At 56.4% G+C, this 21,380-nt stretch overlaps 10 protein-coding genes across 10 annotated transcripts, besides 17 other annotated features; all 10 read left to right on the forward strand.

Annotated features, from left to right (window-relative positions):
* Window positions 1-28: a microsatellite.
* Window positions 29-106: a microsatellite.
* A 175-nt stretch (window positions 107-281) lies between these two features.
* Window positions 282-1,496, forward strand: TraAM80_02884 (uncharacterized protein; the record flags this gene model as incomplete). The annotated part of the gene is made up of 1 exon (XM_029379874.1): window positions 282-1,496. The coding sequence occupies one exon, from the start codon at window positions 282-284 to the stop codon at window positions 1,494-1,496; it is 1,215 nt and encodes a 404-aa protein (XP_029240217.1).
* Window positions 1,497-1,819: 323 nt separating this feature from the next.
* On the forward strand, window positions 1,820-2,254 carry TraAM80_02885 (uncharacterized protein; the record flags this gene model as incomplete). Its single annotated transcript, XM_029379875.1, has 1 exon — window positions 1,820-2,254. The coding sequence occupies one exon, from the start codon at window positions 1,820-1,822 to the stop codon at window positions 2,252-2,254; it is 435 nt and encodes a 144-aa protein (XP_029240218.1).
* A 44-nt stretch (window positions 2,255-2,298) lies between these two features.
* Window positions 2,299-2,334: a microsatellite.
* A 193-nt stretch (window positions 2,335-2,527) lies between these two features.
* On the forward strand, window positions 2,528-3,667 carry TraAM80_02886 (uncharacterized protein; the record flags this gene model as incomplete). The annotated part of the gene is made up of 1 exon (XM_029379876.1): window positions 2,528-3,667. One exon carries the CDS (start codon window positions 2,528-2,530, stop codon window positions 3,665-3,667), a length of 1,140 nt encoding a protein of 379 aa, XP_029240219.1.
* A 66-nt stretch (window positions 3,668-3,733) lies between these two features.
* Window positions 3,734-3,767: a microsatellite.
* A 108-nt stretch (window positions 3,768-3,875) lies between these two features.
* Window positions 3,876-3,913: a microsatellite.
* Window positions 3,914-4,038: 125 nt separating this feature from the next.
* Window positions 4,039-5,604, forward strand: TraAM80_02887 (putative nucleoporin (NUP54/57); the record flags this gene model as incomplete). The annotated part of the gene is made up of 1 exon (XM_029379877.1): window positions 4,039-5,604. One exon carries the CDS (start codon window positions 4,039-4,041, stop codon window positions 5,602-5,604), a length of 1,566 nt encoding a protein of 521 aa, XP_029240220.1.
* A 190-nt stretch (window positions 5,605-5,794) lies between these two features.
* Window positions 5,795-5,824: a microsatellite.
* Window positions 5,825-5,934: 110 nt separating this feature from the next.
* Window positions 5,935-9,423, forward strand: TraAM80_02888 (putative dolicholphosphate-mannose synthase; the record flags this gene model as incomplete). Its single annotated transcript, XM_029379878.1, has 1 exon — window positions 5,935-9,423. The coding sequence occupies one exon, from the start codon at window positions 5,935-5,937 to the stop codon at window positions 9,421-9,423; it is 3,489 nt and encodes a 1,162-aa protein (XP_029240221.1).
* A 467-nt stretch (window positions 9,424-9,890) lies between these two features.
* TraAM80_02889 (hypersensitive-induced reaction protein 1) lies at window positions 9,891-10,730 on the forward strand (the record flags this gene model as incomplete). Its single annotated transcript, XM_029379879.1, has 1 exon — window positions 9,891-10,730. The coding sequence occupies one exon, from the start codon at window positions 9,891-9,893 to the stop codon at window positions 10,728-10,730; it is 840 nt and encodes a 279-aa protein (XP_029240222.1).
* A 432-nt stretch (window positions 10,731-11,162) lies between these two features.
* Window positions 11,163-11,200: a microsatellite.
* A 93-nt stretch (window positions 11,201-11,293) lies between these two features.
* Window positions 11,294-11,337: a microsatellite.
* Window positions 11,338-11,417: 80 nt separating this feature from the next.
* On the forward strand, window positions 11,418-13,238 carry TraAM80_02890 (putative U-box domain protein; the record flags this gene model as incomplete). Its single annotated transcript, XM_029379880.1, has 1 exon — window positions 11,418-13,238. One exon carries the CDS (start codon window positions 11,418-11,420, stop codon window positions 13,236-13,238), a length of 1,821 nt encoding a protein of 606 aa, XP_029240223.1.
* A 102-nt stretch (window positions 13,239-13,340) lies between these two features.
* Window positions 13,341-13,359: a microsatellite.
* An 88-nt stretch (window positions 13,360-13,447) lies between these two features.
* Window positions 13,448-13,526: a sequence feature (A-rich).
* Window positions 13,527-13,644: 118 nt separating this feature from the next.
* Window positions 13,645-13,709: a sequence feature (G-rich).
* Window positions 13,710-14,120: 411 nt separating this feature from the next.
* Window positions 14,121-14,149: a microsatellite.
* A 173-nt stretch (window positions 14,150-14,322) lies between these two features.
* Window positions 14,323-14,366: a sequence feature (G-rich).
* Window positions 14,367-14,389: 23 nt separating this feature from the next.
* On the forward strand, window positions 14,390-14,893 carry TraAM80_02891 (uncharacterized protein; the record flags this gene model as incomplete). Its single annotated transcript, XM_029379881.1, has 1 exon — window positions 14,390-14,893. The coding sequence occupies one exon, from the start codon at window positions 14,390-14,392 to the stop codon at window positions 14,891-14,893; it is 504 nt and encodes a 167-aa protein (XP_029240224.1).
* A 122-nt stretch (window positions 14,894-15,015) lies between these two features.
* Window positions 15,016-15,040: a microsatellite.
* Window positions 15,041-15,253: 213 nt separating this feature from the next.
* TraAM80_02892 (putative glucose regulated protein 94) lies at window positions 15,254-17,554 on the forward strand (the record flags this gene model as incomplete). Its single annotated transcript, XM_029379882.1, has 1 exon — window positions 15,254-17,554. The coding sequence occupies one exon, from the start codon at window positions 15,254-15,256 to the stop codon at window positions 17,552-17,554; it is 2,301 nt and encodes a 766-aa protein (XP_029240225.1).
* Window positions 17,555-17,596: 42 nt separating this feature from the next.
* Window positions 17,597-17,639: a microsatellite.
* Window positions 17,640-17,874: 235 nt separating this feature from the next.
* Window positions 17,875-17,902: a microsatellite.
* A 475-nt stretch (window positions 17,903-18,377) lies between these two features.
* Window positions 18,378-20,243, forward strand: TraAM80_02893 (putative U3 small nucleolar ribonucleo protein MPP10; the record flags this gene model as incomplete). Its single annotated transcript, XM_029379883.1, has 1 exon — window positions 18,378-20,243. One exon carries the CDS (start codon window positions 18,378-18,380, stop codon window positions 20,241-20,243), a length of 1,866 nt encoding a protein of 621 aa, XP_029240226.1.
* A 169-nt stretch (window positions 20,244-20,412) lies between these two features.
* Window positions 20,413-20,484: a sequence feature (A-rich).
* Window positions 20,485-21,380: the final 896 nt, after the last annotated feature.

A 21,380-nucleotide genomic window follows, 5' to 3' on the forward strand; every position in this document is an offset into this window, starting at 1 on the left:
TAGTAGTAGTAGTAGTAGTAGTAGTAGTAGAGAGAGAGAGAGAGAGAGAGAGAGAGAGAGAGAGAGAGAGAGAGAGAGAGAGAGAGAGAGAGAGAGAGAGAGAGAGTATACCGTTGTGTTTTGCCTTCTTTCATTCGTTGGGCTTAACGATTTTCTTCTTCCACCCTTCTTGCAGTGGCAGAGGAACAGTGGGCACGGACCGCCCGTGCATCGTAAAGGGGAAGCGAAATAGTAGAAGGAATAGGCAGGGAAGTAACGACGACGGTTACATTCAACTCCACATGTTTGCGACGGCGCCGCAGAGTGCAGGAGCGCATCGTGGCGCCATTTATGCTGTCTCTGCAGCTCTGAGCTCCGCGTTTGTTGCATGGGCCGTCCACAAATGGTGGAAGCAACGGTACCGGGAGACAGGCGACGAGGGGATATTTGACGACATTGAGGAGTCCCCGCTCTTTGACCTCAACGTGATGTTCCCGGCGAAGTCGACAGTAGCGGTGAGGGCTTCCGACACCGGGACGGGCGTGGGGGGCGCAGGCCTCGTCTCCATAGCTGAGCGTGAGGAGGCGCTGCGGATGGCGCGGCACCTTGTGTCGCAGCTGTGTGGTGAGGGGGACGATGCAGCAAAGGGTTCGGAGGGAAGCGCCAGCTCGGACGAGGAGACGAACGTGTCTCTGAACTACCGCATTGCCACAGAACTGGAAAGGGAGGCCCGCGACGGCCTGGTGGCGACAGTGGTTCATGGCGAGCTGCTAAAGATGCAGGCGCAGGGTAATAGCATCGACCCTGGCGAGTGTGAGAAGGTCTTGAGAAAGCTGGTAGAATACTTTGACATCTCGAATGAGCGTGAGAAGCTGCGCGGGCGCCGCATCGCACTGCACCAGGCAGGGGCGCCTAGTAATGGCTTCCCATGGGCGAATACAGATGGCTACAACGATCGCATCGCCCAACACATGGCGAAGATCAATGAAAGATACGGCGATTTCTTTTCTCGTGAGGGGGAGCTGGAGCAGCGCCTGCGTGCACCCGAAGAAGGCCTGAAGGAGCGCTTTGAGGTGGGCTGGGGGGGCGACGACGATGACGACGATGACGCTGACTTCATGGATTACCTCGACGAGGACGATGCGGCGGGGTACGGCAGCCGAATGGAGTATCGCATGGGGGCTGCGGGGAGAGAGAACCTGCAGATAATGGGTGTGGACCGTGGTATGCTCTACGGCGACGAGGAAGAGGATGGGGAGTTTGAGGAGGAGGAAGAGGACTCTGACGATGTGGACGAAAAGGCCGGTTTCGAGCGGATGCTGCTTGACAAGCTTCGTCAGCTGGCAGCGAGCATTGGGGAGAGGACGCCGGCGCCACCTCGCCGCACTGGACCGATGGCTGTTCCTGGTGTAGAGCGGCACGCGGGGGAGGAGGAGGAGGGAGGCAGCGAGGATGAATGGGAAACGGCGAGTGACGAGGAGGAGGCCGACGGCGGCGGGAGGAAGGAGAATAACTAATGAATATATGGCGCCGCAGCAACAACAGCCACTTTGGGAGGAAGTGGGCACACTGCGGAGGGGCAGCAAACACGGAGGCGCCGGGAGGAGTGAAACAACAGCCAGTATCTTCTTGTGACGCAGACGATGCGTAATAACATACAGACCGAGACAGAATCTTCCTCTGATTATTCCTAACGTAACATCAAGTTTTCTTGCGTGTGTGTACGTGTGCGTGTGTGCATCGTGGCGGCGGACGGGTTTATCTCTTTTCTAACTTGCATTGACTGGTGTTAGTACGTCTGTCTGCTCTTGCTATTCTCTTGCTTTTCTTCTTCACAGCAATGTCGGGTGTGGCGGGTTGTGGTGAGCAAACAGCGACGCACCCCAACGCTGCGATATCGTGCCAGCTGCCGCTACCTCCCACAGTCGCGCCCCTCGAGGGGGAAGTGGCGGAGTTGGAAGGCACCGCAGCTCGTCTGGCGCACGAATTTGAGGCTTTGGTCGTGTCATACGAGGGGCATGCGGCTCAGGCCGGGCGCGCAACTCTGCACTCCAGCACGGCTCTCTTTCAAGGCACCATTTTTCTTGAGGAGCAGCTGCGCGAGGCAATGGCCTCAGCAAACGGCGTACTGGAAGGGATGACGGGCATTGTGGTCGCGGTCAAGGGTCTGGAGAAGCTTTTGCACGAAACACGAAAAGTTGCCCAAGACGTATCGCTGGTCGAGGGCGCTCTAAACGTGGCGGAGGCTGCGAGGGTCACCAATCGTGACATTTGATGCGTGTTGTGCATGCAGTTGGCGTGTGGCGCTTACGTGTTGGGCCTCTCTGCCCGCGCCCCTCCCTTTCCCCTCCCCTCACTCTCTTTTTTTTTTCCCCCACCGATGGGTGCGGTGCGTGCAGCACAAATACGTCGATTACCCCCTCTTCTCCCACCCCCCCCCCCACCTTTTTTTTTTTGGGTTTTGCCTGTATGCTCCTCCTTGCTCCCTTGTGCCGCCTCACTTCAGTTACACGAGGATTTGGCTGGGGGGTGACGGTGCCGGCGGGGCATGCTGCAACCACTTGAGGATACCTACGTCGAGTACCTGGAGAGCATTCTGCACGGCGCCGACGTGGATATGGGCGTCGTCAAGGAGACGCTCGCCTCGCTGGGGTTGGACGAGAAGAGCATCAACAATGTGGTGGGCGGCGACTTTCACGTGTGTCCGGCGAGCACCTCATCTGCCTTCTCCAGTTCACCCGACCGGGCCTCGGAGCGGCAGTGGCAAGCGAGCACGGAGGAAACGTCTACGATGTCTACCCAAAGCGATACGCTGTGGCGTGGAGACGCGTTGCCGCGGGGGGCCGTTGGTGGACCAGAAGAACAACAGATCCAAGGCACCGCTCCTCCCACGTCATCATCATCATCATCGTCGTCATCGTCACCGCCATCGTCCTTAGGGAGTAGAATTGAGAGTTCGCTGGCGCGCCGAGGGCATTTGTTGTGCCATGGGCCCGACGCGTTGAGCTGTAAAGCGGAAGCGGTGTCAGAGTTACCCGGAAAGGTTTGGGACGATCCCATCCTGACACCTGAGCGGCGCGACTCTTACAAGGAACACTTAGAGGCCCTGGAAAAACTCCTTGGTGTTGTTTGGCGTCCCGTTGCCTGTGAAGGAGACGGCGACGATGACGTGCCCTTGCAGATTCGTAGCTTCCTCTGCCGTGAGCGGCTACAAAACAGCATCTTAGGCCAGTACAAGGCAAGTGGGATGGCCCTGGCACCGCAGTGGAAAAAAAACCCGCGTCAGAGACGTGAAACAAGACACGGGTATAAAAGGCTGCTTGCGGGCCATGGGGTCAACACCGTCGCAAAGTGCAATGGACATCTACAGTGCGTTCGCCACTGCGGGAGTCTTTTGGGGGGCAGGGCGCTCCCCCAAGCTGGCTCTCGATGGCAGTGTGAATTCTGCGTAAGCCTGGAAGATACATCCGCCCTGCCTGCTGGGGTGGACCAGGTGCGGCAACCGCAGTTTACGTCCGCCGCGATAGGGAATGCGTGTGGAGTGAAGATGCGGCCTCAGGCTGTGAATACCGTGGGCTGTGGGCGGATCCGCACAAAGGCGCTCGCAACGACGTTGTCGTATCGCGAGGATCGCGTAAAAAAGGCGTTGGCGTACCGCGATGGATGGAGCGCCTGCGGCTACGTTTAAAAACAGCATCACACGATACAGTGGACCCGCTGTCTTGTTCATTATGGGCGTTCGGTGAGGATCTACTTTTGGACTTATTATTATTTTTGTTTTGTTTTTGAATAGAATAATACAGACTGGGCTATCCCAGTCGTGGCGTGGCACGAGCAGTTATTAGATGTGTGCTTTTCTGCCTTCTTCCTGTTTTTTATTTCCGCCGTGACGACGCTGCTTCTTGCTGCTTCTTTTTGTGCTCTGCTGACTGCTTTAAATGGTGACAGGCAGCACAACTCTGACGTCTCTTTCTGTGGCATTTGCTATCCCCCAGAGCCCATACCTTGCCACTGTCTCCTCAACTTCCTGTTGCACCATAGTGTGGTAGTTGTAAGTGCATGTTCGGATTTGGACAGACATCAGCAGGAACCGGCTTTGCGGCCGCTCCAGCAGTGACAGCAGGGAAAAGTGCTCCGTTTTCCGGCGTAGGCACAGGGGCGACGGCAGCAGCGCCGGGAGGCTTCGGAAGTTTTGGCACAAACACCGCCGCGATTGGAGGCTTTGGCACAAGCACTGTTGGCTTTGGCGGATTCGGTGCCTCGAAGGGCTTCGGCACTGCAAGAGCTATTGGGGCTCAGCCGCAGGTTCCCCCGTATAAGGGGATAAAGGGTCCGGGCTTCTCCAATGACTGGGCACGCAGCGTCAACTTCTCCACGCTGCGTGACGATGCACTGTTTGAAGAGCTGCCACCATCGTTGCAGCAACACCTCATGGAGCTGCACAACTTTATCCAGACGGAGCACGAGGCAAAGCGGTTTGTGGAGAGTTTTCTGGCCGATTCGGGGGGAGCCGCTGCTGCCATCTGTAGCTACAGGGAACTGCAGAAGAAACTTGCTCAGCTGACGACCGGGGAGAACGCCGTGGATGCGATTCGCGTGGACTGCTTTGAGCGGGAGGTTCAGGGGCAACACCTCGGCATGCTACTGCAGAAGTGTGAGGAGGAGGTTGTGCAGTACTCAAAGCAGGTCTGGGAACCACTGGTGGAGCAGAACTTCGCGCAGCGGAGCGGTGGAAATCGAACTGAGTTGCCCTCTGAGCCGTTTCAGCGTTGTCTTCGCGATGTACAGATGCGGATGGAGGAGGTGTCCGCAGCCTTGACGGAGTTGGAGCTTGCCGTCCTGCCCAACGCTCAGCGACAGAAACGCCTGACAGCGGCTGACACCAACAACACTGCCAACACCACCACGGAGCCTGCATCCTCCGCGTCGCTCTTCTCACGGTACGTGGCAGAGATGAAGCCACTCGATAGGACGAGTGGCCTAAGGCCCACAATGTTCACCTACCCAATCGTTCAGATGAACACAACTCTCAGCAATGAGTTGGCTGCCCTTCTAAATTTGGCCGCGTGGACATCGCGACTGCACACCAGGTCGGATGCAGCCCGGGATCTCTTTGCCCACTTATATGGGGCCTCTGAAGCCGAGGTGTTGCTTGCCCAAGAGCAGCGGCAGCTGCCTGTGGGGCCCAAAAGACCATTTCCGCTCGGCTCAGCGGAAACATCTTCGTTTTCAGAACTTGACCAGTACACAATTGGGGATATCCATAGGCGCTCGGTCGGACTGGACCGCTTGGATGCCCTTAGCAGCGGGGAGCGCAGAATGCAGTACGACGTGCTTCTTGAGCGTCAACGACAAGCCCCCGCTCCGGCATCTCTTGGCACCAGGGCCACTGGGTTTGCTACTTCTGCTGCTGGAGCTGCCGCACCTCTTGCTCCTACGGCTCCTGCTGCCCCGTCTGCGGCCGCAACAACCACCACAACAGCAACAGCCACACCTAGCACTGCCGTTGGCGGCTTCGGTGTGCCGGCTCCGTCCGCAAGTGGACCTTGGGGTACGGCTGCGGTTAGTGGCTCCCCCAGTGCGACTGGCTTTGCCAAGGCTGCAAATAAACAAAGTCGTTCATGATGTTGGTTAGCGGATAGATCGGATATAATTCTCTCGTTTCCTCCGCATAAGGAGTTCATTATTAACGATGATACTAGAGGATGGATTATTGGTTTCCCTCCATTTTTTTTTTTTTGCTGGTTTGAATTTGTTCCTGTTACTTATTCCGCTGGTATTGTGCACCTTTGCCTAGTTGTGCCGCGTTCTCTTTTATATATATATATATATATATATATATATAGAAAAATCTTTATGCTCTCATGCATTGCGCAAACCCTTACGTCTCTACGTTTTTTTTTTTTTTGATTGCGCCGCCCTTGACAGTCGCTTCTTGTCAGGGCTGAAAGCACGATGGCGCGCTTGCCTTTTTCCACGAGTTACCTGCGACGGCACGCGCACCTCGGCTTGACTGTGAAGAGCCTTAACTGCTTTGAGAGCGACATTGCAATCGGCCCCCAGCCGTCCCTGTCTTCACCTCCGGCACCGTCGGAACTGCCGCAAAGGGGCGTCTATACAAACTTACGTCGCTCGGCGTACTCCGTGCTTAGGAACCGCAATACTCCTCCGGGTGTCTGTGCGCAAAATCTTCCCTCCCCTAAGGAGTCACTCCCTGCGTCAAAGCGAAACCGATGCTGCTGTGCTGCGCTACTTTACCGCGCGACTGAGCAGAAACTGCAGCCGGAGAGCCCTTCCTTAGCCTTTGTTCGCAGCGAGGGGGACCGGGAGCGGGACGACTTTGTCTTTGCACTGAAACTTGCCGCTGTGGAGCAGCCGTTACGACGACTGTTGGGCGAGGCAAAGTACGAGGCTCTGGTTGGTCCCGCGTTAACCGAGGCTCAGCAAGTCGGGCTATGCGAGTGTCTTTCGCAGCTGGATGGGGCTGAGGGCGAGGGGGTGGACAAGGGCTCCTGGGTGGCGCGACTACTGCTTACACCTGAGGAGGACAATCGCGTCAAGTGGCTCCACGAGGATGGAGATCTCTCCCCTGTCGCCTTCTCACGTCTTCCTTCTTTCAGGACGATGTACGTCGCGTACCACGCCCGTGAGGTACATCGACTTGACATGCAACAATTTGAGGCTATCGAGGCACGCATGAAGGAAAACGGCACAGATTGGAGCATGTCTGATGCTGCTGTTGTATATTCTTTCGCGATGAACAGCAATGAGCTGAGACCGTTTTTTTGCCATGTGGTGAGAGACGTTTTGCTTGCATCTGAGAGAGATGCATCCAATGCGATGGTAGAGAGAACACCAAGTGCTAATCTGCGGCACGTTCTTGGGGCCATTTTACTTTTGCAGTGTTTGAGGCTGCTACAGCATGAGGCTGAGAAAGTTGCTGGTCATATGGCGAATCCTCCCACTTACCTATTTACAGCCACTACACGCCTTTTTGAGCTTGCCACGGCATTGCCGAAAACGGATGAGGTAACTCGGTTTGTAGATGTTTTAGCTGATAGTTGTCGTGCGAGCGTCTTGTTGCTAGCAGCCACATACAATGTTCCAGGGGACAGCCCTCAGCTACCCGGCTTCACGCTCTGGTTGCTGAAGGAGGCTCCCAGCTGCTCTACGTGCCACCACCATTTCCGCCGGATAGTGCAGCACAGCCAGGCGGACGCAATTAGTCTCTTGGAAAAAAGCGGTCTTCTTTCGGCGAAGTCCACTGACCTTCGTGTCGTGATGACGCTCCTCCTGCCACTTCTCGACAGCAGTGGCAATGAGGAATTTTTTATCCTTGTCATTCGTGAGGTATTGATGGGACTGGAAGAACGTCTTCGCCGCGATGCGCATTCATTTTCAAAGGATGACTTGGGTTTTGTGGCGGCACTTGGTGCACGTCTTTTTGACACACAGCAGCGGGAAAACCTGCGGCCGCATCGCGGCACAGGCACCTTCGACACTGCGGCGCGTGAACAACTGGAGGAACTGCAGGTGATGGACGGCAGCCCGTGGGCACTGGTGACCTTCTCGTACAGCCGTCTAAAGGAGATTCTGCGTGCCCTGGTTCGGGATCAGCGACGGCTGAAGAGGCAGGTTCAGGTGCAGGTGCGCAATATTGTGGAGGCGGTGACGGCTGATGCACACAGTGATGAGACACGGGACCACTCTCCTTTTTCTCGTGAGGGGTCTGCGGCAGCCGAACCCAACGTATTCCCACCCACAACCTCTTCGGCGGGGGTGGCGGAGGAGGAGGGTCGATGTGCCGCCACCGCCACGACGGACGGCGACAATGGCAGTAGTGGCCGTGGAGGCGGTGGCGTGGGGAGTGCACCGTCCTTCTTGCGACTGTCCACGCCGGCCTCTATTCGGGGGCGTTTCGTGGCCTTTGTGGAGGAGTTGATCAAGGCCCTCGTGGATGAAACAGGGGCCAATCAACAGGGCTCAAGGGTTGTCAGCGATGAACTCTTTGCGTTTGTGGAGCAGCATGTGCCCTTACCCAACATCCACGACGAATACCGGCGGAAACTGTTTCTTCTTGTAAATGTCTTCACTGAGGGTGGCCCCCCAGGAGAGGCCAAAGCCAACGGCGACCCGGCAGACGACCCGGACGAAATCCCGGCCGAGTTGCGTCTGCTCGTTACCTCACTTCCTCTCACGCTATCACCGTGGGCGAGTGTCATGGTTTTGCGCGAGGTGCTGAGCGAGTCGGCGGGGAATAATCCCAGGTATACGTATGTTCTTAATGCGGCTATTGACCTCCAGCTTCCCATCTCGGCTACACGCTCGAGGATCGCGACGGCGCTCAACATGTGGAGGTTTCTCACCTCGCAGGCGGACAAACTCACCTTCAACGAGCAAGTGCGGATGAAGCAACGCTGTTTTCTCAATCTCCCTCTTTCGTACATCCTCTCCTCTTACTGGTCGCTTTTGACCTGGCTCGCTTTGCTGGCGATAATAGGGTTGAATGTTGTGGGGATGGACTTTGAGTCGCAGTACGTGGCCACACGCCTGTTTCAGGAGTTTGCCCCGCCGGACGAGGTTCTGCCGCCCGTGACGGAGGCGTGGAACAAGGAGGGGGCGGAGGAGTTGGTCTCCACCTACTTTGAGGACGCTGGGCCGGGTGTCAACAACGTGCCCCACCAGCAGCAGCGGCGAAGTTCATCAGAGCTGTTTTTGTCGTCTGCGTCGTATATTTTCCTCGGTGAAGATGATCAGCGCCGCCCCATGACAGTCGTGCCCATCGGCAGCAGCGCGGGCCAAGGCGCTGTGCAGCGCGCCACAGAGGAGCTTGCCTGCGCCTCTGCAGTACTGCAAGAATTCTCGCGGCGGCTTCCCTTTCCGTTTTTTCTTCAACTGGAGAAGGAACTTCCTCTAGAGCTTATTGTTTCGCGCGTGGCGGAGCGCATCCGCCGCGTCTCCTTTAACAATGCATGGTTTGTCAGTCGTGTCATCTTCAGGACCTTTCCACTGGGTCGCTACCACACGGAGTACACGCTGGTGTCGCACACCTGTGCGCAGGCCAACCTGACGCGTCGCCGAATGACATTCCTGCTCTACATTAATCAGGGTGTAACACTTCCCCCGCAGCTGCTCTTCCGTCTCCGTGAAAGCGTCCTGGCGCAGAAAGGGAACCTGGTCGTAGTGGCACACGAGGATAGCTTGAGGAAGGGTGGCGCTACACCTGCGGTTATTTCGGAACTCACCGCAAGTGGCTTGGTGCGCTGCATTCCGTACAATAAGCGGTGGGCGACACTCGCTGTGCGGGGAGAACCACGACCCAGAGCGGTTGAGAGGTGTGGCGCGCAGGCTCTGTCGCTGTGTAGAGACGTGGTGTCTAAGTGCATCGCCGAGTCTCTTGTAGCGCTGCAGGTGACGAAGGAGTACCTGGCGCGGTCTGGATAAGCCAGTGACAGCTCACGCTTACGTGTGGGACGTGCTGCGTTTCCCTACACTCCGTGAACCGAGAGAGACTGATATGAGGAGGAGGAGGGAGCGTCTATGTGCGTGTGTGTGTGTAGGAGAGAGAAAAAGAGCCTGCTGTCGGTGTTACTGACGTGTGTCTGCGGCGATTACGACGAATGCGGTTTATTTTATTTTCTTTCTGTGGCTTTTCTTTCAGCCGCCCTCTTTTCACCCTGCCCGCTTTTTTTTTTTTTTGCTTCTCCCGCGTGGGTCGTGGTGGGGGGCGCGGCTTTCGAACGGCGCTGCTCAACACCCACCGCTGATTTCGTTCTACCGCAAGCAACGCGTTTCGGTAAGTCAGTGGAAGCACACGGTAGGAACGGGCACGCAGGGGTCACGGCAAGCAAACAAACAAACACAACTGTGAGGAAGAGGTGAAGGGCGACGCAATCAGCTGGGAGGAGGATATGTCCTGCTGCTTTTGCGTCAACACCGCCTCACTTGGCATTGTGGAGAGCTTCGGGAAGTTCGAGCGCGTCGCCGCACCGGGGTGCCATTGCCTCATTCCGTGCGTCGAGACGGTGCGGGGGAGAGTGACGGTGAAGCTTCAGTTTTCCTCAGTGAATGTCGAGACAAAGACAAAGGACAACGCACTGGTTCTCATCACGGCGTGTCTGCACTACCGTGTCCTGCCATCGGAGGCATCCAACGCCTTCTATCGCTTTTCGAACCCGAGGGAGCAGATTGCGAGCTTCGCGGCCAATGTCATCCGCGGCGAGGTGCCGAAGTACACACTGGATGAGATTTTTGTGATGTCGCGGAATATCAAGCAGACGGTCGAGGAGGAGCTGAAGGAGCGGCTCAGCCAATACGGCTTTGCGCTGGAGGCAACGCTTGTGACCCGGATTGAGCCGACACAGGAGCTCCAGGTGGCCATTGAACAGACACAGCTCAATGCGTATCGCCGCACTGCCGCGGAGCACAAGGCTGAGCTGGACAAAATTGTCGAAATTAAGGCTTCAGAGGCGGCGTTTGAGGAGAAGCGTCTCGCTGGCGTTGGACTCGCCGAGGAGCGCAGGGCAATCATGGAGGGCCTGCAGAGCAGCATCGAGTCGTTTGTCGACGGCGTGCCCGGTGTTGGTGCACGCGACGTGGTGCAGTTGTTGCTCATGAACCAGTACTTTGACTCGCTGAAGGAGGTGGGAAACACGGGGAATAACCAGGTAGTGCTGCTGCCTCCAAAAGGGAGTCAGTCGCTCCTGACGGACTTGTTGGCGGCGCAGAGGACCAATGTGTCCATGCGCTGAGGAAAGGCGTCTTGAGACGGTGTCTGGGAGATTTTGCACTGCGAGGGCGGTGAAAGGGTTGTGCTTCATCCCGGCCGTTGTGTGCTGTTGCCCTTTTCCTTTTTGTTTTACGTTTGTTGGCACGCCATATTCTCGTGGTGACTTTGTGGTTCTCCTCTCATATTGTTCCGCGTCGGCGAGCTGCGGGTGCCTAGTCCGCCAGTGGAGGGAAGCGGCGTTTGTGGTGCGTGCTCCTCCACTGGCGAAAAGGTTAGCGTGTCCGTCCGTGTATCTATCCTGAGCACCACCCTGTAGTGTCTACTTCCTCATTTTTCACCATTTTCCTCCCTCTTACTGTTTCTTCGGTGGCCACTCCCGTGCAGCGTCTTTCCACCCACAAACTCTTCGGCGGGGCCGCGCCGATCAGATTTGCGCGACCTTCGTTGGATCTCCTTTTTTTTTGTTTTATTTGTGTTTTGTGGCTTTTTTTTCAACATGTGTGTGTGTTTGCCGGCACGACGGTTTTATTTGCTTGTCTCACTTGTTGCCCCGGTGTGAATCGAGCAGATTCTCATTGCTGTCTGTTTTTTTTTTTATTATTATTATGTTTTTCTGCTACTTTGTTTTTGCCAGCGCGCAATCATCTGGGAGCTGCTCGCAGAATACGCAACATAAAGCTGAGACACTTGGTTTCGTTGTAGACGGCAGATGTCAACCATCTACCAGCTTGCGGGGCGTCTTGAGTCCGACTTGCCGCTGACGACGGAGGAGATTACGTTTTGGTTGCAGGAAAGCGACATTGGCCAGGCGGCTCGCTTCTACGGCCCCAACCTTGTGGAGGCGAAGCGGTGCGCACAGCGCATCTCTGACACGCTCGTCACGAAGTACCTGAACAACCCTGACAGGGAGGCGGTGTCTCTGGAGGATAAGTCACGTGTGTGTCTCATTCTGAACAACTTCGCCCTTCACAAACCAATTCGAGGCTGCGTCTTTGAGGTGCTGGATAAACTGGAGGCCTTTTTTGAGGAATCTATAAAGGAAGAGGCAACCTTGAAGTTTAATCCTGAACTGGGGCGCATGTCAGAGCACGTGGCGGTGCTTCTCATGCGTGTGACGGGTTACAAACTGAAGGCTGTGAATGTGCTTGAGTTTACGGACGGGAACACACAGTTTTCTGTGCAGCTCATGCTTGCGTTATTACTGAAGGAGCCTGCGTACGAGCTGGGACTGCTGTGTAACTGCATAACCACTCTTCTTGGCTTTACGCAGCCACAGGCCTTTTTTGACTCCTCAAAAGGAGTAGAGGAGACGTCTTGCCTTTCCTTCACGGAGAAAATTGACTTTATCATGCACTTGATGCTTCACCTGAAGGCGGTTCAGTCTCTCAGTGATGTCTTGACGGAGCAGCTGGATCAGATGAACGTGATGACGCCGTTGCTGCATGTAGCTACATGCAGTGCAATGCGATGCATCATGAACATATTTCGGTTTTCCTCCGAAAGCTCGACGCAGTGGCGGCAGCACATTCTGCTTTCCACCACGTTCCTGGAACACACTGTGACGTTGTACATGCTTATGCAGTGCGACGCTTTGCAACGGAGTTTGGAAGGGAGGAGCCCCGACCTTAGCATTGAAATGTTACGTGGAATCTCACTGGGATTTAAGTTTGCCTCGCTCTGCACGTTTCGTATGGGTCACCACGGTGGCGTGGTGCGCATCTTTTCTTTGTACCTGCACGACATGCTACAGCTTTCGCTGCAGTACGTGCAGCGGGATAATCCGGCATCCAGTGTCCTCATGCGTGTGTATATGGACATGTTCCACTTCATGTCCAACATAGACGCCCTTGGCGGGGAGGAGTATATATCTTCTGCGGAAATCCCCAAAGAATTACTAAGCGCGTCGCTTTTGAATGCGATCGAGGCGTTCCTGCAGCGCGAGGTCGCCCCGGGGGGGTTGGCGTGGGTGCAGGCATGGCACACTGCCCTGAAGACGGTGGAGCCAGACACCCTTGTGGATCGCAGCTCCCACACCTTTATCACGCTGGATAAGCTCTTTGGCGATTTGGAGCCGAGCATAGCGGCGCAGACACCGCCACCGTCCACCCATAAGCCTGCAGCCGACTTGGGCGGACACCGCTTCCTGGGCGAGCTGCCTTCGCTGCGACTGAAGCCGGCCGAGGCAAAGGTGTCCATTGAGACTGCCGCAGCCGCTGGGGATATGCAGCAGCGTATCGCGGTGGTTCGGAGGGACGTCATTGTTGGCGTCGACCCTGCCCTGCTGTGCATCCTCACCGGCAATGTGATGAAGAAGCCCGTTGTGTCGCCGTACGGCCACACCTTCGAGGAGCAGGCGATACTTGCGTGGCTTGCGCAGAACGGCTCTGTTTGCCCCATCACTGGCAAGCCGCTGTCGGCGGACGTGCTGAAGCCGAACAAGGAGGTGGCGGCGCGCATCATGAAGCAGGTTATCCAGCAGAGCATGGCAGGCTACAACCAGGAAAATGAGGCGGACCTCTACGACTTTTAGGGAGCCGCAGTCTTTACGTGCATGTGCGGTTTGCGGGGGTAACGGACGGCGTGAGTGGGAGGGGGCGGCAGCCTCAAAAAATATGACAAAGTGGATTTAGTTACACACACACACACACACAACTACGGCGGGAAGCCGCGCGGCTGCGACGGGCCCAACAAGCACCCCCGCATGCAAGCAGGCAGACAGACGAGGCGGCCAGTCAAAGGAAGGAAAAGAACTAACTGAAAGGGATAGAAAACAAAAACAACAACAACAACAAAGAAAAAAAAAAAGAGAAAAAAAAGAGTGAGACCCAATGCCTTGCGGCCGCCAAAGGTTTGGCGACAACCACCCGGGGTAATGAAAGATGGGCAGGAAAAAAGAAAAGAAACGAAGGGGCGGGACCTTGCGAGGCATGTCTCACTGTGTGTGTGTGTGGGTGTGGCTGACTGTGAGGGGGGCGAATGAGTGAGTGGGTGTGGGTGTGGGGGCATGTGGGCCACTGAATCAACAAAGAACCAAAAGAAACAACAGAAACGAGGGAACCTGCAAGTTTCCTTTCAATGAAGCAAAAGGCAAAATAAAAGAAGAAGAGACGGAAGGATGGATCTTTTCGCGTGTCTGGGGTGTATGGGGATCAAATACCGCGGAGAGGGTACTCCTGTTCCCTCCCCCTTGTTTTTTTTTCCCGTTTTGCCCTCCCCTGCACCTCGAGCCTCTACCAGAGGCACGCATTCCTTTCTTTATGCGTTTGTTCTTTTTTTTTTTTGCGGCATCTCCACGTGTGCTTCGCCCCACCTTCGTTATATATCACTATTAATAATAATGCTAGTGCTGTTTCCTTTGAGAATTGTATTCCAGTGTTTTTTCCTCTTCTTATTCCTAGGCCCCACTCTCACTGCTGCTGCCGCTGCCGCTGCCGCCACCGCTGGTTTCTTCTCTTCTACCTCCCTACGCTGTTCTTGTCTTTACCGTCCCCGTGGGTTTGTATGTCTTCGTGTGTCTTTCCCTTTCTTCCTCCTTTTGTGCGTGTGTGTGTGTCCCTCTCGCTGCTTGCTCTCTCCCTCATTGCCAAGGCAGGTGGGAGTAGTTTGTGTGTACCGGGTGGCGTAGGGAGTGAGGGAGTGCGGGTGGGGGTGGTGCTGGTGCTGCCGTTAAACCACGCAGACATGTCGGCTGCTGAAGGTATTGGTGGTGGCAGGGGCGGGGCGAAGACGAGTGACCCCGTGACGGCGACGGCCGACATGACCTCACGGCTGAGGAATGCCGTGGATGACGTGCGGCGGGACCCGTCGAAGCAGCTTGGCATCTCCGCGGAGGAGCTGCAGCAGCGTCGCACGCAGGCGTCTAGTCCGCGTGCCTTTGTAAGCGACCAGACAAACCGTCCTTTCGAGGTAAAAAGTTCGGCGCGTGCGCATCAGATCATGAACGCAGGCCTCCTGGAGCGGCAGCGGGAGACACGGAACAAGGAGGTGATGAAGAAGATGTCGCTGCTGCGTCGTGTGCAGCTGGTGACGTTCTGCGCCGGCATCGGCATGGCGTGCTGGTTGGGCGTTGAGTATCTTCTGCCACGCTACGCCGCCGTGCAGGAGAGGAGGCGTCTCTTGCAGCTCCGCCGCGAGATGGCGTATAGGAAGTGGGAGGAGGCGGAGGCGCAGCGGCGACAGCAATAGTCGCATGACGCGGTATGAGAAGGCGCAGCACCGTGCGGGGAGCATGGTGGCTGACAGGCGGACACGCCTCTCTCTTTCTCTTTCTGTGGATTCACCCCCCACACACGCCATTAGAGTCCCCGGCGCCTGCGCCTGCGCCTGCGCCTGAGTAACACCTTTTTTAACCCCTTTTCTCTCTATTATCCCATTTCTGCTGTCGCTCCTTTCTGCCCTCATCGCCGTCTTGACACCGCGAGGTGCAATTGGGCCAAGACAAAGAGAAAAGGCAGCAGCAACAACAACGGCAAGTAAAAAAATAGAAAACCGAGAGAAAAAAAAGAAACAGATAAAATCAAGCAAAAACACACAGATAAATATAAAATGAGAGGGTGGCATGCGATTCTGCAGATCCTTCTTGTTGCAGTCGTCGCGCTGAGCGTCGTGGCCACTGAGGACGCGGTGCAGAGTGACGTGGTCGTGGAGAAGGGAAAACCTATCTCCTTCCAGGCCGAGGTGAGCAAGATGCTGGATATTCTTATCAACTCCCTGTACACGAACCGTGCCGTCTTCCTGCGTGAGCTCATCTCCAACGGCAGCGACGCTCTCGACAAGATTCGGATGCTCTACCTCACTGCGCCGAAGGAACCGAAGAACAAAGATGGTGAGGTGCCCGCCTTGGAGATGCGGGTGACCGTTGACACCGAGCGTAAGACACTCACCCTGCGGGATGGCGGCATTGGCATGACGAGGGCGGAGCTGGAAGAACACCTCGGCTCCCTCGGCACCTCCGGCACAAAACGGTTCATGGATCGGCTCAAGGAGACGAAGGACGCGAGCCTCATTGGACAGTTTGGGGTGGGCTTCTACTCTGCCTTTCTCGTGGCCGAACGCGTGCGGGTGGCCTCGAAGAGCGATGACAGTGACACGCAGTGGGTCTGGGAGTCCACTGGCGACGGACAGTATTACGTCTACGAAGATGAGCGCGGCAACACGCTCGGTCGTGGGACGGAGATTACGCTTGAGATGAAGCCTGACGCACTAGAGTTTCTCAGCGCCGACAATGTGCGGCATATTGTGCACCAGTACAGCGAGTTTGTGCACTTTCCCATCTACATGCAGAAGGAGGATAAGTGGGAGGTGGTAAACGAGAACAAACCCATCTGGACCCGCAAGCCGTCCGAGGTGACACCGGACGAGTACCACAAATTCTACAAGACCCTCACACGCGACTATCGTGACCCGATGTACTACTCCCACTTCATGGTGGAGGGGGAGGTGGAGTTCAGCTCCGTGCTCTTTATTCCGCAGGAGGCCTCGCAGGACATCTTCGTCAACAACGAGAATACGCGCGACAACATCAAGTTGTACGTGCGACGCATTTTTATTACAGACGAGTTCCGGGAGCTCCTCCCGCGGTACCTGAGCTTTGTGAGGGGCGTTGTCGACAGCAACGATCTGCCTCTCAACGTCTCCCGGGAGGTGCTGCAGGAGAGCCGAATTCTTCGCGTCATCAAGAAGAAGCTTGTGCGCAAGGCTCTCTCCATGATTGCCGAGATTGGGGAAAACGACGCCCGACTCAAGGAACGCCTGGAGAAGGAAAAGACAGCCGCAGTGGAGGAGCAGGCAGACAAGAACGCTACGGAAACGAAGGATGACGATGACAAATCCAAGAAGGAGCCGATGTATCCAAAGTTCTGGGCTCAGTTTGGCAAACACATCCGGCTTGGCATTATTGACGATGCGAACAACCGGGGCCGCCTTGCGAAGCTCCTGCGGTATACATCCAGTACGAGCAACGGGACCCTCGTCAGCCTGCAGGAGTACACAGACCGCATGAAACCGGGACAGAAGAACATTTACTTCCTCACCGGCGACTCGGTGAGCAAGATGAAGCAGTCGCCGCACATTGAGGAGGCCCTGCAGCGGGGTGTGGAGGTCCTTTTTATGACGGACGCCATTGACGAGTATGTCGCTTCGCAGATACACGACTTTGCGAGCAAGCGCCTTATCAATCTCGCCAAAGAGTCCGCACAGTTTGAGGAGCTGACGGAGCGGGAGAAGGCCATTGAAAAGAAGCGTATTGAGAGATATGAACCCCTCACGTCGCGCCTTGCAACCCTGTTCAAGAAGAGTGGTGTGCGGAAGGTCATTTTGACGAAGCGGCAGAGCTCAGAGGCCTTCATTTTGTCCACGCAAGAAAGCGACCTGACACCACGCATGGTGAGTGTCATGAATCAGCAGGCAATCTCCTCCAGCCAGATGATGCGCTACTCTCGCGTGCTGGAGATTAATCACCGCCATCCGCTCGTGCGCGACCTGCTGACACGGTTTGAATCAGACCCAAAGGATCAAACCGCCATCGACGTGGCGTGGGTTCTCTTTGGCACCGCCAATCTGCAGGGGGACTTTCCCGTCTCAAACCAGGCCATGTACGCCAAACGCGTAAACCGGCTGCTGCGGGGACGCGTGGGACTCGCCGCGGACGACACGATGCTGCCCCCAGACGACAACGAATACGACGTCTCAGACATAAAGCCTTCCACTTCCGGCACTGACGAAGGGTTGCTGCTTCCTGTGGACAAGGACGGGGAGGAGACGAGCTCGGAGGCAGCAGCCGCAGAGCAACCAGCAGCAGCCGAGTCGAAGCCTGCAACAAAGGATGATGACGTGGGTGACCTGTAGGGTTGTTTTCTCTTAACAGAGGAGTAGTTTGGCCGCTGAACATTTTCTCTTTATCCCTCTCTTTTCCTTTTTTTTTTCTTTCTTTAAGGCTTCTGTGTGCGGTGCCCTGTTTTCTGCGTTACCCTCAATCATCGAGGGACACGTGTGTGCGGGCAGCACCGGGAAAAGGGGAGGGAGAGGGGACGCGGCCGAAACACAATTGCCCAACGGAAGGAGACGCGGGCAAACAGGAGAGTGGGAGAAAAAAAAAAGAGGCTTTTAGCGTGCCTGAAAAATATATCTGTATTGATGTATAATGTGCGCCACGGTTATGGTGGATTAAAAAGAAGAAGAAGGAGAAAAAAGAAGGAAAACGACAGCCACGCCGAAAAGTCTTTTTTTTTGTTTTTTGAAAAAAATATCTTTGTTTTTGGCGCGCTTCGTTGAGGTGACAAGCAGACAAACGAGGATGATGGCGAGGAGTGTGAGAATGGTGATGGTTGTGGCGGCGACGGTGGGTCATGTCGTTCACTCTCTGCCTTCCCCCCACGCCCTTCTTCACGTCGGCCTGTGGACTATATTTACGGCCTGCAAGTATCCCTTTCCTTCTTCTTGTTGCGCTTTCACTCCAAGCGCCGTTGAGCGGGTGCCGCTGCGGCACTCTCGCAGCACGTGGGCCGGCACTGGGAGGTGTAAAAGGGTCTGCCGCGCTCTCTTCTGTTTTGCTTTTGTTCTTTGCGATGAAGTGTTTACACCACGGTGAGCTAGTGCAGCAACGTGGCTGGGCTGCACCGTACACGCGCCCACTTGCCACTTCACGAATCGTGTAGAGAGAACGGGTGTGATGCCAGCAACAACACAGCAGGCGGCACTACCACGCAGGCTGAAGGGCTCTGTGGGCACCGTTTACCAGGCCCTCGATGGCGGGTTGGATCATTTTTTTTCCTCGCGTAAGGCGGGCGCGGAGGCGTCACGTCAGTGCCTCTCCTCCCTTTTTGCACTCGCCTCCTCGCTGCACACACCACGGCTCCCGTACTACAGCAAGTCGCTGGAGACGAGTCAGGCGCGACATGTAACGGTGGAGCAGATATGGGGCCAGATGAACATGCTACTGCGGCCTGTCTTGCGTCGCTTGCAGGACAACGTGCGGCGTGCGCAGAAGACCGTGAAGGGTTCCTCCGCACCACAACAACGCAGCGCTAAGCGAGGACAGGCGAAGCGTCCACGCAACGACGCTGGTGAGTCTGATGCTGTAGAGGAAGCTAGAGATGTGCTCTCAACAAAGACCTCGGAGCTCAGTGAGAGCGACTTGGACGAGGAGATTGCGGGGCTTCTCGCTGAGCAGCAGCAGCAGCAGCAGCGGCGGCGGCTGGCGAAACCGGTCAAGAAGAATGGCCTCAACGGGGATGACTTATGGCGGTACGCTTTTGGAAAGGGTGACGGTGACGGTGACGATGACGGTGACGCTGACGGTGAGGATGAGAAGGACGAGGAGGAGGGGGATGAGGACGACGATAATAACGGTAATGCTGACGCACGCATCCGGCTCAGGCACGCGCGGGCGATGGTGGAGGCTGACGACGACGACGAAGCTGCTGAGGAGGATGATGATCGGCGCGGCGACGAGGAGCTGGCGGCGCTGAAGGAAATGTACGGCGGCGACTTTGTTCCAGACGAGGAGGACGTGAGCGACGAGGAGGACGGCGGCGACCCACACTTTGAGGAGGACCTCACGTGGGACGATCCCACCGCCGCGTTCAACGAGAGCGACGGGAGGTACTTTGGAAACGACGACATCCTTCTCGACGACGGGGTCCCGCTGCCGCCGCAGCAGCAGCTAGGGGATGCGGACGGCGAGGACGACGAGAATGACGCGGATCTGAACGATCCCAGTCTGACGGCACTGCAGCGGGAGCGGAAGCGGGAGCGGCGTTTGGTGGAGCGGCTGGAGCAGGAGCGGCTGTACAGCACGCAGTGGGCGATGAGCGGCGAGGCAAGCGGGAACAGCCGCCCGCGTGACGCCTTGCTTGACGAGGAACTGGACTTTGAACACGCCATGAAGGCGGTGCCTGTCATCACGGAGGCAGTGACTGCCAAGCTAGAAGACCGCATTCGCCGCCGCATCCTTGACGCAAACTACGACGACGTGCAGCGCCGCACTTCACTTTCGACGCCGGCCGACTTAGTCACGACGCGCCGCAACGCAACGCTTGACTCGGAGAAGTCGCAGCTGTCGCTGATGGACTTGTACGAGAAGGAGTACCTTGAGCGTGCGCGTGCGGCGGAGGAGGCGAGCGGGGACGCTGCGCAGACTGCGGAGCCGCTGACGGAGATTGAGAAGGACGAGTTGCGGGCGATTCAGATGTGGCGGCGCCTCGCCCAGCACTTGGACGCTCTCAGCAACTTCTACTACACGCCGAAGCCCGTGCAGGAGGACTTGGCGGCCCGCGTGCGTGCAGTTGACGGCCAGGCCCCCGCCATCACGCTGGAGACCGTTGGAAACTTTGCCACCACCCGCGAGGCTGCACTTGCGCCGCAGGACCTCTACCGCGGCGCCGACCGCAAGTACGCGGATGTCGGCAGCAACGAATTGCAGCCGCGTGAGAGGCGGGCGCTGCGCCGTGCAAAGAAGGATCAGGCAAAGGCGGCAAGTGAGCGGAAGGAGCAACGTGTCATGCAGTCAAAGAAGCAGAAGCGACACCCGCAATAGCCGCGGTGGCGGAGTGCGGCACCGATGTGCGTGGGGTTTCCCCCATGGTACCTCCCTTCTTCCGCAGCCCCGCAAGACAACGGCAGGAGGGAGGGGGACGAGCCTCTCCACGGACTGACCTCGAAACGGTTAACATCACGATAGGTACAATAGTAATATGCACACGCTGGAGAAGGAAAGACATAAAAAACAAAACAACAGCAACGAAAAGAAAAGAAGAAGAAAAAAAATGAAAAAAAAACAGGCAACCAAAAGCTTGTGCACGTGGTGGGAGAGAGGGGAATAAGCGAGAAGACAACAAACTAAGCAAGAAGGAAGCGGCGGTAACAAGGCTGAGGAGGGAGAGAAGGGGAGAACAGGACAATACCGGGCAAAGAAGGCCACTGAGGAAAAAAATCAAATCAAAAGACATGGAAGGAGGAGGGAAAGTTGGGTCTTTTTTTTTCGTGGATTGGGTTCGTTTGACTTTTTTTTTTTTTCTGCTCCGTCCTGTTTGCCCTTTCAGCTCTTACTTTTTCTCTTCCTTTCTGCCGCAAGGACTTCTGTTGTGATGAATGCGAGAGGGCATATGCGGTGGGAGTGCTGCCACGATGAGTTGCGCCTTCAGTGGCTGGGCTCACGCACACACACAAATGTGTGTCGTCTGGCGTTGCGAGGTATGTCGGTGTACACCTTTTTCTCCTTTTCTCCTTTTCTCCTTTTCTCTTCTTCTTAATTTCTCTCTTTCGACGTCTGCTGTAGTTTTGCCGGGTAGTGTTTGTTTTTCAACAGCCAGAAGAGGCGGCACGCGGGAACGCGCAACTTCAGTCGCCACCCACTCGCCCTCGCCCGCAGTACACTTCTCTCCCTTTCCCTCGCGGCAATGACAGTGGGACTTGTGCCACACCGGCCTGTTCGGCTGCTCTCGTCGAAGGAGTTTGTGACGAGGATGCACACCTTATGCAAGGACTCTTCCGTGTCGTGGGTGGTCACCGGCGAGGCCGCGCCGATGCTCGTGATGGGTATTCCGCGCAACACGCTGCCTGAGATCCCGGCGGCCACCAGCGCGGCCGACTCCTCGCCGCCGCGGTGTGTGTCTGTCAACTCGCGTGCTTCCTCTGACAGCGATGTGCATGAAGTGAGCCCGTGGAGCAGCAA

Source organism: Trypanosoma rangeli, assembly GCF_003719475.1.
Source record: "Trypanosoma rangeli strain AM80 chromosome Unknown Tra_15.4_contig_00070, whole genome shotgun sequence".
In the NCBI taxonomy this organism is placed as follows: domain Eukaryota; phylum Euglenozoa; class Kinetoplastea; order Trypanosomatida; family Trypanosomatidae; genus Trypanosoma; species Trypanosoma rangeli.